Raw genomic sequence first — 16,335 nt, 5'->3', positions numbered from 1 at the left:
TGAAGGAGAGTTTTTGGCCGAACTATCCCTTTAAAAGAAAGAGCGTAGCCTACGTTTGTATGTAGGCCTATATATATCCAATTTATATACACAGTACTTACTAAAATATAATTAATATCATTTTATTGCATTTGTATTAGTTGTTTGAAGAGTAAACAAAATAAAAAATCGGTCGGTCTTAACGCAAGTTTAGCAACCGGCAAGTCAGTCGGACTAAAAGGGGGAAAAAAATTAATTGGGTCGGTCCTAAATTGACAGGGTCGGTCGGGTTACGGCAAACAAAAATATTTTTAAGGATGGCCTGACTAAAACACATATTTGCGTATGTGTAATGGTAATTTAGACATACAAATATTGCACATATTTTTCATCCGCTACCCGCCCGCATCCCCGCCCGTGAATTTTAGGAATGTCACAATCCACCCGTTTTAGACACTTTTATGCGGGTACCCGCCCGTTGCAGGACTCTGATTCACACACAATCGCTCTCTCACTAATGCATTCATATACATGTAATCTTTACTGTGCTACTCTTTCTGTATCTGATTTAGAACGACCAGAAATCTGTGAGAAATATGATGACAAAAGAACTGATTAAAATAAGCTGTTAAGTAGGAGCAATAGCCTTGTCATATGCCACATCTGTTCACAAGACAACCTGCGTTTATGTTAATGATAATAACTCTGAGATATATACAGTAGTACATACTTTGTAGTGGCCAGAGGGGATATTTGTTTTTTAATAACCCTACAAGTTAATGGGCTGAAAATAGTAAATATGAGGAACGAACAAAAACCTTTGTCCGCAAAATTTGCCATGTTTCATTGCGTTATCACAATTAAAACAAATGTCTCCAAGCACAACTACGCAATATGCTTACAAAATCTTTAACACCTTTTTAATAACATTTGTAAAAATGAATGTCCAGTAATCACAGATGACTGAAAAGATAATGGAAAATTTCACAGGTCAAAATGTGAGGAAACAATAAAGTCGAATTTTCTGCTTTAATATGTTACTGTCAATGTATAAAGGGGTTCAGTTCAGTGCTGTGAAACAGCAATGGAGCGTAAACTACAGACACTGTGTCAGTGCATGACGGGCGCTCGGCGCATGCTTGGGAAATCCATAAGCGCAGGAAGGGACCCATGTGCTCTCGAGTGAGGAAATCTCTGGACTGTTGTAAAAGCTGAAAATTAGCTCAGAGGCCATCGCGAGCACGTGTTGCTGTTGGCTGGCGGTCAGATTACTGCGCCCACGAGTAATGTGATCTAAGTTGCGCTCCAAGGAGATGAGGGACGTGCCACTGTATTGACAGTGCAGCTGTAAATTAATGAGAACTTGAAGTCATTGACACACATGCACGCATCGTTCATGATAGGACCTTTGGTTGAGGTGTCTGCTCTCACATGCATTCATTTGTTCAGTCATTTATGCTGATATTCTTGTTTGTAAACCGCCAGTGGACAGGTGATTGTCACCTTTTAGCAGTGTTTCTATTCTGAGCGTCTCATCAGCGGAGAACTTTGCTTCAGGCTCGCTTTCTCACATTCCCTCTCTTTCTTTCATGCTAATTTACTCTTTCTTCACTCGGCATTAGATGCCTGCCTTCCAAATCCCAGTATGGTTTGCACGATCCCCCATAGCCCAAAGTAACCATAAATCTTTCAGAAATGTGAGTGCTCGAGTCCCTGTCGAAGAACACACAGCACGGCATGACTAGCCGTGACGCAGAGTTGCATGACCCAGAGCAAAGTTGCGATAACTTGGTTAAGAGAGCAATGCAGAGAACATCCTCAACTAATTGATTGATTGATTTAGATGTTAGAAAAGGCATCTTTAGATCTGTTACATTACCGTCTAATGCTTCCTTTGGTCTCCTTCCTGGTTTAGTGATGTCAATTAAGTGAGACATGTCAGTTTATTGAAGTTGTGATGGTCTGTGTTTGTGTTTTTGCATTGAGGATCTACGGGTGATGGAAACGTTTGGGTCCGGTAAGATGTAATGTTTTTGAAAGAAGCTTGCATTTATTTATTATTATCAATGTTGAAAACAGTTGTGCTATTTAAAATGTTTGTGGAAACATGATACATTTTTGATCAGGAAATCAAGAGGATTTATTTGAGATAGAAATCTTTAGTAGCATTTAAAAACATGCCTTTACTGTCTCTTGATCATTTTTTTTATGCATCCTTGCTGAATTTAAGTATTCGTTTTAAAAAGTGTATATAAATATGATAAATAAAATACAAATGTTTAATATTTAATCTTATTATTTATTATTATTTTATAGTGATAACCCTAAAATCTTACAGAAAACAGACTTTAATATAGTCAAGGGACGCCATATGAAGATTGTTTTATTCTGATGAGCTTCAAAAAGTGATTCAGCTCTGCCGTGTGTGTTGAAAGACGACTGTATAGCTGACGATTTAATTGCCAAAAGCTTCTCGTCTCCTCTGTTCCCTTCTCTTTCTGCTTCTTCACCCTTCACTTCTCCACCTTTCCGTTGATTATTAATTTTAGATGCAGGGAGTGTGCATGCGTGCGGGAAATCCCACAAGAGTGAAGATGCACCGCTGTGCCGAGGCGAAACCTCTGCGAATGCTGATGATTTTGGCCCAGAAACCCCAGCAACAGTCATGAGCAGCGACTCATTTTTCCTGTTGTTTTGCTCATGGAGGCTTAAGTCACTGTTGTTGAATGCAGTAGCATCGCTCAAGAGCGTGACATAAGCTCTCCTAATCCGCTTTTTGTCCCACTACCCATAATGCACTGCAGCTCGAGAAATGCATCCCCCTTCTCTCCATCTCACCATCTCACCATCTCTACTCCCACCCCAGTTCTCTTATCCCCTATGATTTTAAATGCATATTAATGAAGAGATGCTTCCATGTAAAAAAGAAAATAGGTTAATGAGGGAGAGTGCGAGTTCTGCATGCAGCATCTGACTGTCTTTCTGTCTCTGTCTCATTACAGATGTTCCTCGTGGCCTTGTCCTTTGCCTACTTTGCCAAGGCATTATCCGGGAGCTATATGAAAAGCACAATAACTCAGCTGGAAAGACGCTTCGACATCCCCAGTTACTTAATAGGTGTCATTGATGGCAGCTTTGAAATGGGTAAGAACCGGATCTTCATGCGTCAGCTGCGCTTCGATCCCGTCACCTCCGCGAACCAGTTGCCAAGGCTCTCATCTAGCCTTTCACAGAGTCTGTGCACCGCTCTTCAGTGCGAAATAACACTGAGACGCACCATGTGTGCTGCAATTTACAGCTGTCGTCCTCTGCGCAGTGCAGTGGTCCGACAGATCAGACAGTTATGCAACAGCAAAACTGTTTTAACAGGTCACAGCTCCAGTGCTGCACGTCTTCAACGCAAATCTCTTGCAGTTTAAACTTTACACATGCGTACATTTTATCTCTAATATTTCCATTGCGATACAATGCAAATAATAAAAAATAAATATGAATGCATTATTTAATCATTTATAATTATAATCTCATTCTAGCTTTGCAGGTATGCAGGGAAGGGCCAGTCAAATATAATAAAAATGGATTGTTTTATTGTCCAGGGATGCAGAGCTAGTTTTAATCAGAATATGTGATTCTACACTTTTTTTCATCTTTGCACATGGAAAATCGTAGTCTAGGGTAGTGAAAGCGAGGCTAAACCCAGCTCACACTGCTTATCCGCAGCTCGCGTGGCCCTAGAAACCAGTGTTTCCATAGGAGTGTTGCCATGGCAACGGGATGAGGAGCACAGCCAAAGCAAGGGATCATGTGTCAGAGTTTGCATCACTCTCTCTCGACTCTGTCTTCCATCCCTGTTATCAACAAGTGCTCGGGAAACCCGCGGAACAAAGGCTGCTGTGTGTGTTTTGTAAATGTTTGGGTGAGTTGTTTCTCTTTGGTTAGACTGACCTCCTTATAAACTGAGCCATGGTCTAAACGTCTGAGAATCCCTGTCCCCATTAAATCCATGAAATGCCCTGAACTCCAGAGCTGTGCTATAATCGTCCTCACAAAGACCTTTGTTCATGGAGCCGTGAATCTCAGAAACCAAATAATTCTGCCAATAAATGTTCCTCACAGACAAAGAGGTCAATCATGTAGAAATCAGTTGGGAAGCGCCATGGTCAGAGGGTTTGTGATCTCTCCACCTATAGCTGGTGTGTGGTGAGCGTTGTACTGTGGCTGCCGTCGATCATCCAAGTGGATGCTCACACTGGTGATGGTTGAGGAGAGATTCCCTGATGTGATTGTAAAGCGCTTTGGGTGTATACAGTAGTACATATGAAAGCGCTATATAAATGCCTCATTCATTCGTTCATTCAGAGTTTGTGAAGCGGATACTCCCCTTCATGGGTGAATGTCAGTGGTGAATGGCCAAAATTGGGGTTTTATTTATTTCAATAATATTGCACATAAAATTGCTCTTATTTTACAGTGTTTACTCAATATCCACAAAATCTTTCAGAAATAAAAAATAATGCATATTAAATTTATAATGGTTACTTTTCTGAAATGAGACTTCCTTGACTACGTGTGAGACGCATGCGTCGTCTCCCAAAAGAAAGAAAGAAAGAAAGAATCGTTTTTAAACTGACTGGAACGAGTCGTCGGTAATTTCAGTCTTACTTCCTGCTAGAACCTATGTAGGTTTGTAACAAATTTGTACAATGCCCGCCCATGGTCTTCATTGGCTGCCCATGTATAACCCTCAAACACTGTAGGCTTGAGTGACATTGTAAAATAAAAACAATTCTGTGTGTATATTACTTCCATCATATCCATATTTGATCTATTAGTAGATTATGAAATAATAAGTGCGATCAGCTCCTCTGTTAATTGAGCACAGTTATTAAGTGATCTCAAAATGACTAAATAATCAGTCTATGACTAGTCAATTTTCCTGAGCTGTATTATGAAGAGCATACATGCTTCAGTCATGGATTAAAGCTTAACATGAGTTTAAAACCCCCTGTACAATAACATAAACCTGAAGAGTGCCATTCTTATAGTGACCCAATCCTCCTCATACACTTGCACTGAGGTTAGTTGCTTGCTTTAGTTCATGCTTTTTAGCAGATTTTTTGGATTTTCTAAGAAACAATCCAATTAATGGAGCCTGTTAAACTCAATCACAATTTTCCACATCATAAATGTTTGTCTGAACAGTTCTTCTCGTCTCTTCCACTCCTAGGTAACTTGTTAGTGATCGCCTTTGTGAGTTACTTTGGTGCCAAACTTCACCGTCCGAAGATAATCGCCATCGGCTGCCTGTTGATGTCACTAGGGACTTTTCTAATTGCCTTGCCCCATTTTATAATCGGACGGTAAGTTTCATCTGTGAATGTGAAAATATGTGTGATGTCACGTCAGCCTCGACTCAAGCTGTTCCGCTGTTAACAGGGAGCTGTTTTGAAGGGTCACATGGATCCAGTTTGATCTTGTTAAAGTCCCTGACCACAAATGCCATCGAGTCGTTTTCAGTATGTGTTTGTCGCTGTATGCTGTTACTTTATCAGATGTCTTTCTTGGCATCGTAAATCTGCTGCATAAAAGGAAACAGTTTTAGTTGATATATCAGAATTTTCTATTACCACGCTCTATTCATTCATATTTAACTTTATACTTGTAAATCGACATGCATTGTCAACTTTGAGAGTGTGCCAGGGTTTGAGTTTACATGCTGCTCTTTGAAAACATTGCCTTATTAAAGTGACTCGAGTGCAATTTCCGTGATGAATTGAAAGGCTGTTTTAAATGTTAATGTTTTGTATATAGGTCATGTTTTTGATGTGCATAATTTCCAGAAATGACACAATATTGCATCCCATTTTTATGGCAACAGCCTATTTAAAATCTGAATCGCTCAGTCTGACTAGCATATTTCGATCACCTGTGCATTTGCTTCACTGTTTGTTCAGGTGTAAGTTGTAATATACTGCAGATTCATCTCATACAAATTAGTTTAGTTTATTTAGTGTTCAGCTTATGCGACCCAAAATGCTATGACTGGATTCTTTTTTCTTGTAGTTTTTGTCAACAGGATCTGAAATCGTATACTACTATATCATAGACGGTTTATGAAAAGAGTAGTATGTCTGAATTCATAGTATTCATAAAACAGTAGTCAAAAAGTATGTCCAGATTACATTCATGCTACACACATTCATATTATATAAAAAATACTGTTTTAGCAGCCACAAAGTAATTACTTTTTTACAAATTAATTAATCAAAAAGTATGCGATGTTTGGACGCAGCCTGACTTTTAGGAATTATCATTATGATTATTATTTTGGAACACTTTACAATAAGCTTTCATTTGTTAAAGGGGTCATATAATGCCATTTTTGTACAAGCTAATATGATTCTTTAGGGTCTAAATTAAAAGTTTGTAATATACTTCAATTAAAAATTCTCATTAGTGTTGTAAGAAAACACTCATTTTACCTGGTGAAAAACAGCTCTGTTTTCAGCACGCCGTTTAAGTGCATGTGTCTTTAAATGATAATGAGCTTTGCTCACCCCGCCCCTCTGTTCTGTGCGTACACCGTTTGTAACACAATAACACAATAACCATAACGCGTTGTTCATTATAAACGTGGGATTATGAATTATATTGAGAACGTCCTACATAGAAAACATGCCGTAATGTACCCTGAGTGGAAACAGCCGCATTCATCGTGAAGCGTGCAAGCGATTTGCAAAGATTAATATAAATATTAATATAAAGGTTAATAAAACGTTACACTCACTTCTTCTTCTGGAGGTGCAGCAGGAACACGAATAGTTGGTACTGATCCTTTTTTCAGGAGCAGCTTCTTAGCAAAACCAGCTTTATACTGACCCTCGTTTGTAAAGCAGTCTGGTGAGAAATGATTCACGCAAACATGAAAGCATTGACGTTGATCGTGGGGAATATTCCCTTATAATATTCTCTTAATATTCCCAGAACACCACAATCGCTTAGACGCCATTCTGCTCATAGACAGTGCTCCAGCGTTTCAACAATAACGCGCTGACTTTGATTGACAGCTCGCTCACGAGCGAGGGCGGGTCTGTGTTGAAACGCTGCTGTCAATCAACAATAGTGGGGGGGGCGACCGACCGTGTGACGTCACTAGGTCGAACGGCTTGATTTGGGAGAGGGGAAAACATATAAGAAGATTTAAAAAAAACACTGGATGGATTTGTATCATTTTATGATGGTTGTGTACAGGCACTGCCAACACACATTTCAGTACAATCAACTTGTAAAAGTGCATGTGCCATTATATGACCCCTTTAACAACATAAGTTAATATGAACAAACAATGGACCATACTTTTACAGCATTTATTAATCAAAGCTAATGTTAATCTTTATTTCTCGATAGTTCACTTTAGACATTCTTCAGCAGACATTCTACTGACTGTAAGTAACTTTGCAACTACATGTCAACTTATTCTACTAATCCTAACAGTGTACTAGTACTCTAATGAGAGTTAGTTGACATGCAGTTGCAAAAATGACTTGTAGTAGTGACGTAGTTGACATGTTGCAAATATAACTAAATAAGTATATAGTTAGTCGAATGTCTAAAGTGGACTTTCGGAATAAAGTGAAACCCTTTTCCGTCTTCATTATTGTTGCAAAAAAATGCATTCTGATCATAATACCCACAACATACTGTACATGCCTTTCAAGTTTCATCAGTCTAAATCGTATTGTTGTCAGGTGACATGGTCTCTGATTTCTGCTACTGAACTGTTGGTGTTTTATATGCAGCTACAAGTTTGAAACATCGATTCGATCGACAGTGAACTCAACCAGTATCCTCTCCCCATGTCCAGTGAGGTCTGCTAGCATTCTGTCCACAGGTCCAAGCACTTCTTCAGTCCCGAGCGCAGGTACATTAACACCCACTGCTTCGGTTAGATGGAAAAACAGGAGTCTTGCTGGTTAAACTAGATATGATACCTGTTAGGGACTAACATATGCTGGTATCACTGTAGTCTACAGCCTCATATGGTTTCATACAGTCTTATTTGTGTATGCTTCTCTAATAATAATAATAATAGTAATCTATCATTTCTTTTTTTATCCTGTCTCATTTCATTCGTTATCTTTGTCACATGTCAATTCCTATGAATGCCTCTCGCCATTTGCAGAAGTCTTCTCACCCTCTCTTCCCCCTTTCTCAGGTTGCGAACACGAGTCCAGGTTGTCCATGTGGATCTACGTTTTCCTGGGGAATATCTTGCGTGGAATTGGCGAGACCCCGGTGCAACCTCTGGGAATCTCATACATCGATGATCACGCTCTGGAGGAAAATGCAGCCTTCTACATCGGTACATCTAAATCTGTGTTTTGCTCTTCAGCGTGATGGACATTAAGTAGAGTAACCTTAGCTGGACAGATATAATAAGTGCATGGTATTTGATGGTTCATTTTTTAGCATAATACTTCAAATTAATAATTAATAAAGATCATTAAAAAAAATCATACAACTACTAAAAGTATTTCCAAACTTTCCTGAATATAGTACAATCACATTAAGGGGTATGTAAATCTCAACTTTGTTATATTGTCAAAAATGAATGCATATTAGGGAAGTGTAGCACATGCTATTTTACCTGCATACATACAGATATATACTATATATCAAATCTCAGTTGCATAGCTCAATGTAAACTGTATTATCGCACTGCTCTATTTATAAAGTTGGATATTATATCCAGCTTTACCCGCATACATATATTATACTCATGTAAAGTGATATATGCTTTAAAGCAAATCTCAATTGCTTGATTTATTTTATTTTATTTTGTTGCAAACTTGAACTATATTATCATCCAGCTCTTTATATGAAGTTGTGCAGCAGCAGCAGCATGTCTTGCATTCTCACAGCAGCGTATCAGTGTTTGTAGCAGATACATGAACATAGTCATATCCATTACCATGCTAAAAATCTTCAAAGAGTTGTCATGATCAAAATAAGTATGTCCAGCTTTATCCGCATACATTCAGCATACTCGTGTAAAGCAATATGTACTAAATAGCAAATCTCAATTGCATGTAGAAAAATGTATCTATATTATTGTCCAGCTCTAATCTGCTAAATACAATTGTAAGGATTGAAGATATTATAAAGATTAACATCATAATTTTCTGTAAAGATGCTTTGAAACAATGTGTACTGTGAAATTCAGTCGTAAATGTGACTGAGACCGTTTTGCCCTTTAACGGCTTCCTGGTATTAATTGTTTTTCCTAGAGAGCATTGCCTTTCCTGGTAAACAGTCCAGACTATATCCGCAACTAATCAATTCATGTATCATCTGTATCAGGATGTGTCCAGACAATATCGGTCATCGGCCCAGTGTGCGGTTACCTGCTGGGGTCTCTCTGTGCCAAGATATACGTGGACATTGGATTTGTCAATATGGGTGAGTGAAGTGAAACTGTGCTGTTGAATGATTCACTATTTCCTGAAGGAGTCGCTGGGTTCAGTTGCATCTGCACTAGATGACTTGAACGGCATGAACCTCTCTAGGCATGTATCGGCAAGGTTGTCTTGAAAGGAAAGAGAGAGAAAAAAGTATCATCTAAAATGCATTTATTCTGTATAGTTCCATTGGTTTTGGCTCATCTTAGACTAGTGATTCATTAACTACTGAAGTAATTCATTGTGAAATTGACTCTTTCTCTCCTCAAATCTGGAGGAAATCCAGCTTATTCATATTCTTCTTATTTTGTTTATATTTCAAACAAAAGCAGGAGGAAATAAGAAACTTTGTTGTTTCTTGTTTGAAAGCAGTGGAGGCTGTTTATGTTGGATCGGAGTGCGTTTTTGGCATTCAGACACACTCTTTATTTGACTGGGGACGATGTAAAGGCTCATAAATGTTAAGCTGTGATTTAGCAAACAGCTGTTTTTGATGAGATGTACCACGCATTGAGACTGAGGGGTTAAAAGGGACATCAGCTGAAACATGTAATAAGATTAGATTTGTGTGTGTAGTTTGAATGTTAGAATCATACTTTTTTTGGCATTTGCAATGTTTATGCATGGATATGAAATAATGCATGCTGGTTATACAGGCCATTTATTCATAGATAATATAGCGGTACGTTACACCCTAAAGTCAAGACATTTGGCAGGAAAGTTATGCCATAAGAAAATAAAATATTAAGGAATAATGGCAGATGTCGCACAGTAAATATTCAGTATTATCAATATTATTACATTGTTTTGCCTTTAATTTTATTTAATGAGACAATAAAACATACACATACACATAAATCATTGCAGGAGGATGGAAAGTTCTATGTTTACTGATATTAATGATTGCAGATAAATATCTAGTCTTTCTATGCAGTATATAAATTACACCTACATATAGTAGTTTGGAATAATTAAAAGTCTCTTATGCTCACCAAGGCTGCAATTATTTGATGGAAAAAAGAAAACACAGTAAAAACTGATATATTGTAAAATATATTTCGTAAAAAGAGTTTTGGATCTGAATATACACGTACATATCTTCAGTGTCACATTATCCTCCAGAAATCATTCTAATATGCTGACATATTTTAATATTTGTAAAATGTTTGTGGTTAATCATATAGCTGTTTAAAGGGATACTCCACTTTAAAATGAAAATTCTGTCATCCATATATACTCGCCCTCATGTTGTTTCAAACCTGTATGAATTTATTTCTTCTGCTGAACAGAAAGGAAGATATTTAGAAGAATGTCACTTACCAGACAGTTTCTGGTCTCATTGACTTCCATAGTAGGAAAAAATATATATATTATATATATTCTGACTGTTGAGAAAATCTAGGTTTTATGCCATTGACATCAAACTTCATTCTGCCACCCAATCATGACATTTAAAGCAAGTATGAAACAGAAGTTGCGCCAGTCTTTTCTTCCCTGTAGTGACGCATATCCAAGTGAAACGGCTTCTCGAATAAATGTAGGGCACAAGTAAACACATCATCAGAGAAGAGAAGAGAGGAAGGGGAAGTTATTGTGATTAAAGATTACTAGGAAACGTGAATGTTAAAAAAAACAACGATGTGCATGGATAAATCATTTAGAATAAATACTGCAATATTCCATAAAAAAAATAAGAACTGTCAATTTTGATTTGATGACTTCAGAAGGCTTGGAATATAGCGCAGCAGTCATGTAGACTACTTCGATTGTGCTTTTATGCTGCTTTCTTGTCTTTTTTTAAGATCTCGACAATGGAAAAGAGTAGTTTGAACATTCTGCTTAACATCTGATTTTGTGTTTCACAGAAGAAGTAAAATAATGCAGGCAAATGTGATTAGCAGATATTCGGTTGAGCTATTCCTTTTACGTCCATTCACATTGTTTATGTGACATGCAAACATTTCTGTCTACTGGCACAGCTTAAGCACAACATGGAGGCTGTACATGATGAGGAGAGAGCGAGACATCTAAGACTGTCTGTGGATCACAGTCTGCGTCTGCTTGGCCCAAATATTCTGAACATGTGACAAGCTGCAGTGAGCCTTGTAGCGTCTGTATGCTCCGTGTTGACATATGCGTGTGTGTGACTGTCTTCTCACAGACAGCATTAGCATCACCCCAGGAGATGCACGCTGGGTAGGTGCCTGGTGGCTGGGATACCTTATTGCAGGATTCATCACCCTGCTCTCGGCGGTGCCGTTTTGGTTCTTGCCCAAGTCTTTGCCCCTGCCAGAGAGACGGCTTGCCAAGTATTCTCCAGAGCGGACCAGCTTTATCAAAGACTCGCCCCTCCTGGAGCACAAGTACCAGGCAGACGAGCCGGCAAACTTCCTAGAAATGGCCAAAGGTAAACCACCTAGAAAATAGAAATATCTAAAATGTCAGCTCTCTGGCTGCACATAAAAAACAAACGTATTTGGACTTTCAAGTCCACGTAATGCCATTCCATTAATTAATTAACAAAATTTCAAACCAAGTGGCATTTATTTTAAAGGAGAACTCCGGTCAATTTTAACATTGAGCTAATTTTTTTGTACATTTGGAGTGCTGTCAGTACAGAGAACAACGACAAAAATCGGTGTTGCCTACACCGTGTTATCCTCTTTTTAAAATTTGCACCCTGTTGACTTCAATGGGGCAAGTACTAAACCTGCTTTTAGCCTCTTAACATCCTTGATGTGTCATTACAAGTGCACAGGTCATGTGAGTGATTCCTTCAGAGTGAAAGCGGGTGAATCTGACTGCAGTAGATGTGAAAGATATGGATAAAAATGATGTTTATTCAGCGGTGAATAAACATTAAACAATTATAACACGGTGTAGGCAACACCAATTTTTGTTGTTGTTCTCTGTACTGACAGCACTCCAAAAAATTAGCTCAATGTTAAAATTCACCAGAGTTCTCCTTTAAAGAAGCGCATTGCAAGAAATTATTTAGTATTTTTTTTAAATGGTTTCACAGTACAAATATCTAAATGTTCTTAAACAAGATACATTTACTTGAGATAGAAAATTACTTCAGGCATTAAGTCTTGTTTTTTTTTAAATAACAAAAAGTAAGTTTATACTTAAGACAAAAATATATGACAATTTTCTAAAATGACACTGAAAAGAAAATAAATATGCCAATGGGGCCAGAAAAATAAATGTAATTCAAAGGGAACACAAGTTTTATTTCTCTGACCCCTTTGGCAGATATTTGTTGTTGTTTTAAGCACAAAGTCACTTTATGTTGATGATTTTTTTCAGTAAAAAGACTACTGCATGTTTTTCAGACTTTTTGCCAACACTGAGATCCCTTTTGGGGAACCCGGTCTACTTTTTGTATCTCTGCATCACCATCATCCAGTTCAACTCTTTGATCGGCATGGTGACATACAAACCAAAATACATCGAGCAACACTACGGACAGTCGGCGTCCAAGGCGAACTTCTTAATGGGTACGTCGTCTCCTCTAAAGGCATCTGTGCACAGATGTATCACAGTTGTGCAGCTGTGACCTCAGAGTTTAATGGTATGTTATGTTTTGATTGGATTTGGGGGGATTTTATTAATGTGTGTTAAATATTAGTCTTTGGTTCTGATATCAAATCTAGAGGTTTATATAGCTCGGTTAAATCACAGTATGACATGGACCATTACTGCATATGAAAGAGAATGAAATCCAAAAATAATATCAGCACACAACGTATGCAGACACTGGAGACTGTTGTGCATTTGGGGAAACGGCATTAGCGTCTAGAAAGACAGGAGGGAAAACAAATAGGCCCGTTCAACCACAAGAAGAACCGTGTTTGAGAAGAGCTGAGCTCAATTCTATGGCTTTGCCTTTGTTTCAAATCTGACACTGGTCCTTTGATCCAGGTTTTCCTGATGCCGTCTGTTTTTTCAGGAGTTATCAACATCCCAGCTGTAGCCTTGGGAATGTTCTCAGGGGGCGTGATCATGAAGAAGTTCAAGCTGAGCATCATGGGAGCAGCCAAGTTTGCACTGGGAACGTCTCTCCTGGGCTATTTCCTGTCTCTTTTCTTCTTCGCCATGGGATGTGAGAATGCCAACGTGGCCGGCATCACCAGGTCATACAATGGGTAGGATGAAGCTCGCAGTTTGTACTTGGGTTCAGATCTGGGGCCAGTTGCACAAAAGCATTATGTTAAGACTGCGTCTTAAAAACTAGTTACTAGTCCAGCCAACTAAGGGTTAATCAGTTTTACATTTCAGATCCAAATTACTCCATATGACGCAGCGCCTGAAAATAGTCCCCAGCTCGGTAGCCTATTATCAATGCGTCATATCATTACGCCTGCTGGACTCATGGTACGGCAGCAAAGTTTCTTGATTATTACGCAGGAATGAGAGTATAGTTCCTAGCCATATCAGCCTAGAAAATCGCAACTTTACATTTTCCGTCGGTTTTAGTACACGATGTAACTACAGAAGAGTCAAGTTTTAAATAGGAAAAATATCTAAACTCTTTGGTCATCTTTTTGAGAGAGATGCTAATGGTCCTGTCCGATTCAATGATCTATGCTAAGCTATGCTAAAAGTGGTACCGTCAGACCCGGAGTTCGGCTGAATGGATTCCAAAAAAAAGTGGAGTATCCCTTTAAAGGAAAATAATTAGATGACTTACTTGTTACCTTCTTACTTGCGACCTCGATTTTACTCCTGATGAAAGGGAATTTTCCTCTTCAGAAAAAGTAAAAAAAAAAAAAAAAATTCCTGTATTAATGAAGTACAGAACAGTGCTGATCTTTTTGTTTTTGAAAGAAGTCTCTTATTCTCACCATGGCTGCATTTATTTGATGAAAAACACAGTAAATATTTTAACAATTAATTCTATTCTTTTCTATTTTAATGTATTGTAAAATGCAATTTATTCCTGTGATCAAAGCTGAATTTTCTGCATCATTACTGCAGTCTTCAGTGTCACATGATCCTTCAGAAAATCATTCTGTGATGATTTGCTGCTCAAGAAACATTTCTGATTATTATTAATGTAGAAAACATAACATCGCTGAAAAGGTTTTTCTGATGAAAATCCATCACAGGAATTAATTACATGTTTACTGTGTAATTTTGATCAAAGCTTCTTTCAAAAACATGAAAAAAAAATCATATTGAATCCAAACTTTTGACTGGTCGTGTATTCATTTGCAAAATGATAAAAGCTGGATGAACTAATAGTAAAATGCCCCTTGTCCTTTGAATGCAGGACGGAAAGTCTTTACAAAGTGGACAGTTCTCTCCTAGCGACCTGCAACGCGGGCTGTCAGTGTCCTGAAGCAAACTGGGACCCCGTGTGCGGCGAGAACGGGCTCACCTACGTCTCCCCCTGCCTGGCTGGATGCCGGACGTCCCACGGCTCTGGAAAGGACACGGTAAGCGCGGCCTCTGAACCGAGAGCGTGATTCGGAACAATAGCGCCTGTTTGTTGTCCCATCTCTTCAAAGAATGTGAGCGACAATGTGTTGTGTTCCCTATGCCTTGAACTCTGGTGTTCCCAGCGCTCTCTGAAGGGTGTGCACAACCTGTTTGTCTTCAGCTCAAAGGCTATATTGAATTTTCGGACCTTCTCTGAAACTTCCTTCCCTGTCTCTCTTTGAGAATGCAAACCTGGTTGGTTCTGTCCAAATATTGTGAAGTATTATTGCATGTAAAAGGCTGGGAGACAGACTTTTCCTCGCTCCCATCCTGTGTCCAATTCATATCTCAAGCTTCTGTCTTTTACCCTTTCCTTTCAGACTAAACTAAAGCATGACGAGTCGAGCATTTACTATGCAAATGGAAAGTGTATCAATATTTTTAGATGCTGTTAAGCTTTTAACAATTTGCATCACTTATTTAGCATGTAAATAGAAAGTGTATATAATGTAAGCTGCTTCTCCGCAATTATTTTCTCCACATAAAGGTATGGTGTGTGTGTGTTTCAGGTGTTCGAGGAGTGCAGTTGTGTAGCAGGCGGGAATCAAACGGCCAGCGTTGGCCAATGCAACAACAGGGAGAGCTGCCATCGAGTCTTCCCCTACTTCCTGGCTCTGTCCGTCATCACTTCCTTTATCATCTCACTGGGTGGAACGCCGGGATACATGCTGCTCATCAGGTGAACATCTGACCATGATTTACAGCTCACTTCAGACGTGGAATAATGGAAATAAACTTCATATTAACACGCCAGTTCTCATTCATGGCCTTTTGATGATTTTATTTGAACATTTTTTTTCATTTGGCAGACGCTTTTATCCCAAGAGCTGTCCCGGCTTTGCACATATGAAGTCTTGTGAAAGTGAACATTTGCTGAAAACAGAAAGGTCGTCCAGTCATGTGTTTGTTTTCCTCAGTTCAAGCAGATTACAGATGAAAACCGACGGCTTGTGCCGGCAGTGCTAATGATTTCCCCCTCATTATTCCACGTCTTAGTCGAGGGCTGTTGGCCAGTCGAAACTGTCACTCGATTGAATGCAAAATCAGTCGAGACAAGTTTATGGTCACTTGTGAAGTTCAGTAATCAGACTTGTGTCTTAAAAGGAAAAGCTTTAGCACCGAGGACTGTCAGATTTTCCCCAAAGCTCAGTCAGCTGACGCCGCTGGAATGCTCGGCCTCCCTCGGGCTAAATTAGGTTAGCCAATTCAGTGTGGGGAAATAAAAATTCCTGCATGTCTGTGGCTTTTAAGGGAAGACGTGATTACTTTGGACAAAGTAATCTGCATATTGCTGTTGTGAGGTAGAAACCATACTGCTCTCTTTTGTTTCGAAATGTTACCGTCATAAAGGTTGTATGTAATAAATTCAACCTACGTTGTATATTTATTTTCATAATAAATGTTCCTGGTCTTT

At 38.8% G+C, this 16,335-nt stretch overlaps 1 protein-coding gene across 6 annotated transcripts in view; it reads left to right on the top strand.

The window, feature by feature from the left end:
• Window positions 1-16,335, top strand: part of slco1c1 (solute carrier organic anion transporter family, member 1C1) — a 28,653-nt gene that overhangs the window by 8,019 nt on the left and 4,299 nt on the right. For 3 of the 6 annotated variants that reach the window (XM_079870027.1, XM_079870026.1, XM_079870025.1), the window contains 10 exons: window positions 2,982-3,123; window positions 5,207-5,339; window positions 7,779-7,900; window positions 8,162-8,341; window positions 9,340-9,438; window positions 11,599-11,844; window positions 12,773-12,937; window positions 13,390-13,585; window positions 14,713-14,878; window positions 15,431-15,600. In XM_079870027.1, coding sequence (XP_079726153.1) covers window positions 2,982-3,123; window positions 5,207-5,339; window positions 7,779-7,900; window positions 8,162-8,341; window positions 9,340-9,438; window positions 11,599-11,844; window positions 12,773-12,937; window positions 13,390-13,585; window positions 14,713-14,878; window positions 15,431-15,600 — 1,619 coding nt within the window. Of the gene's footprint in view, window positions 1-2,981; window positions 3,124-3,590; window positions 3,896-5,206; window positions 5,340-7,778; window positions 7,901-8,161; window positions 8,342-9,339; window positions 9,439-11,598; window positions 11,845-12,772; window positions 12,938-13,389; window positions 13,586-14,712; window positions 14,879-15,430; window positions 15,601-16,335 lie in introns of those variants that run through there. The other 3 variants (XM_079870029.1, XM_079870028.1, XM_079870030.1) reach the window with 2 other exon arrangements.

The sequence above is a fragment of the Squalius cephalus genome (genome assembly GCF_949319135.1).
Source record: "Squalius cephalus genome assembly, chromosome: 4".
NCBI classification, from domain to species: domain Eukaryota; kingdom Metazoa; phylum Chordata; class Actinopteri; order Cypriniformes; family Leuciscidae; genus Squalius; species Squalius cephalus.
The sequence above is the reverse complement of the archived record's forward strand: the minus strand, read 5'-3'. Positions and strand labels throughout refer to the sequence as shown.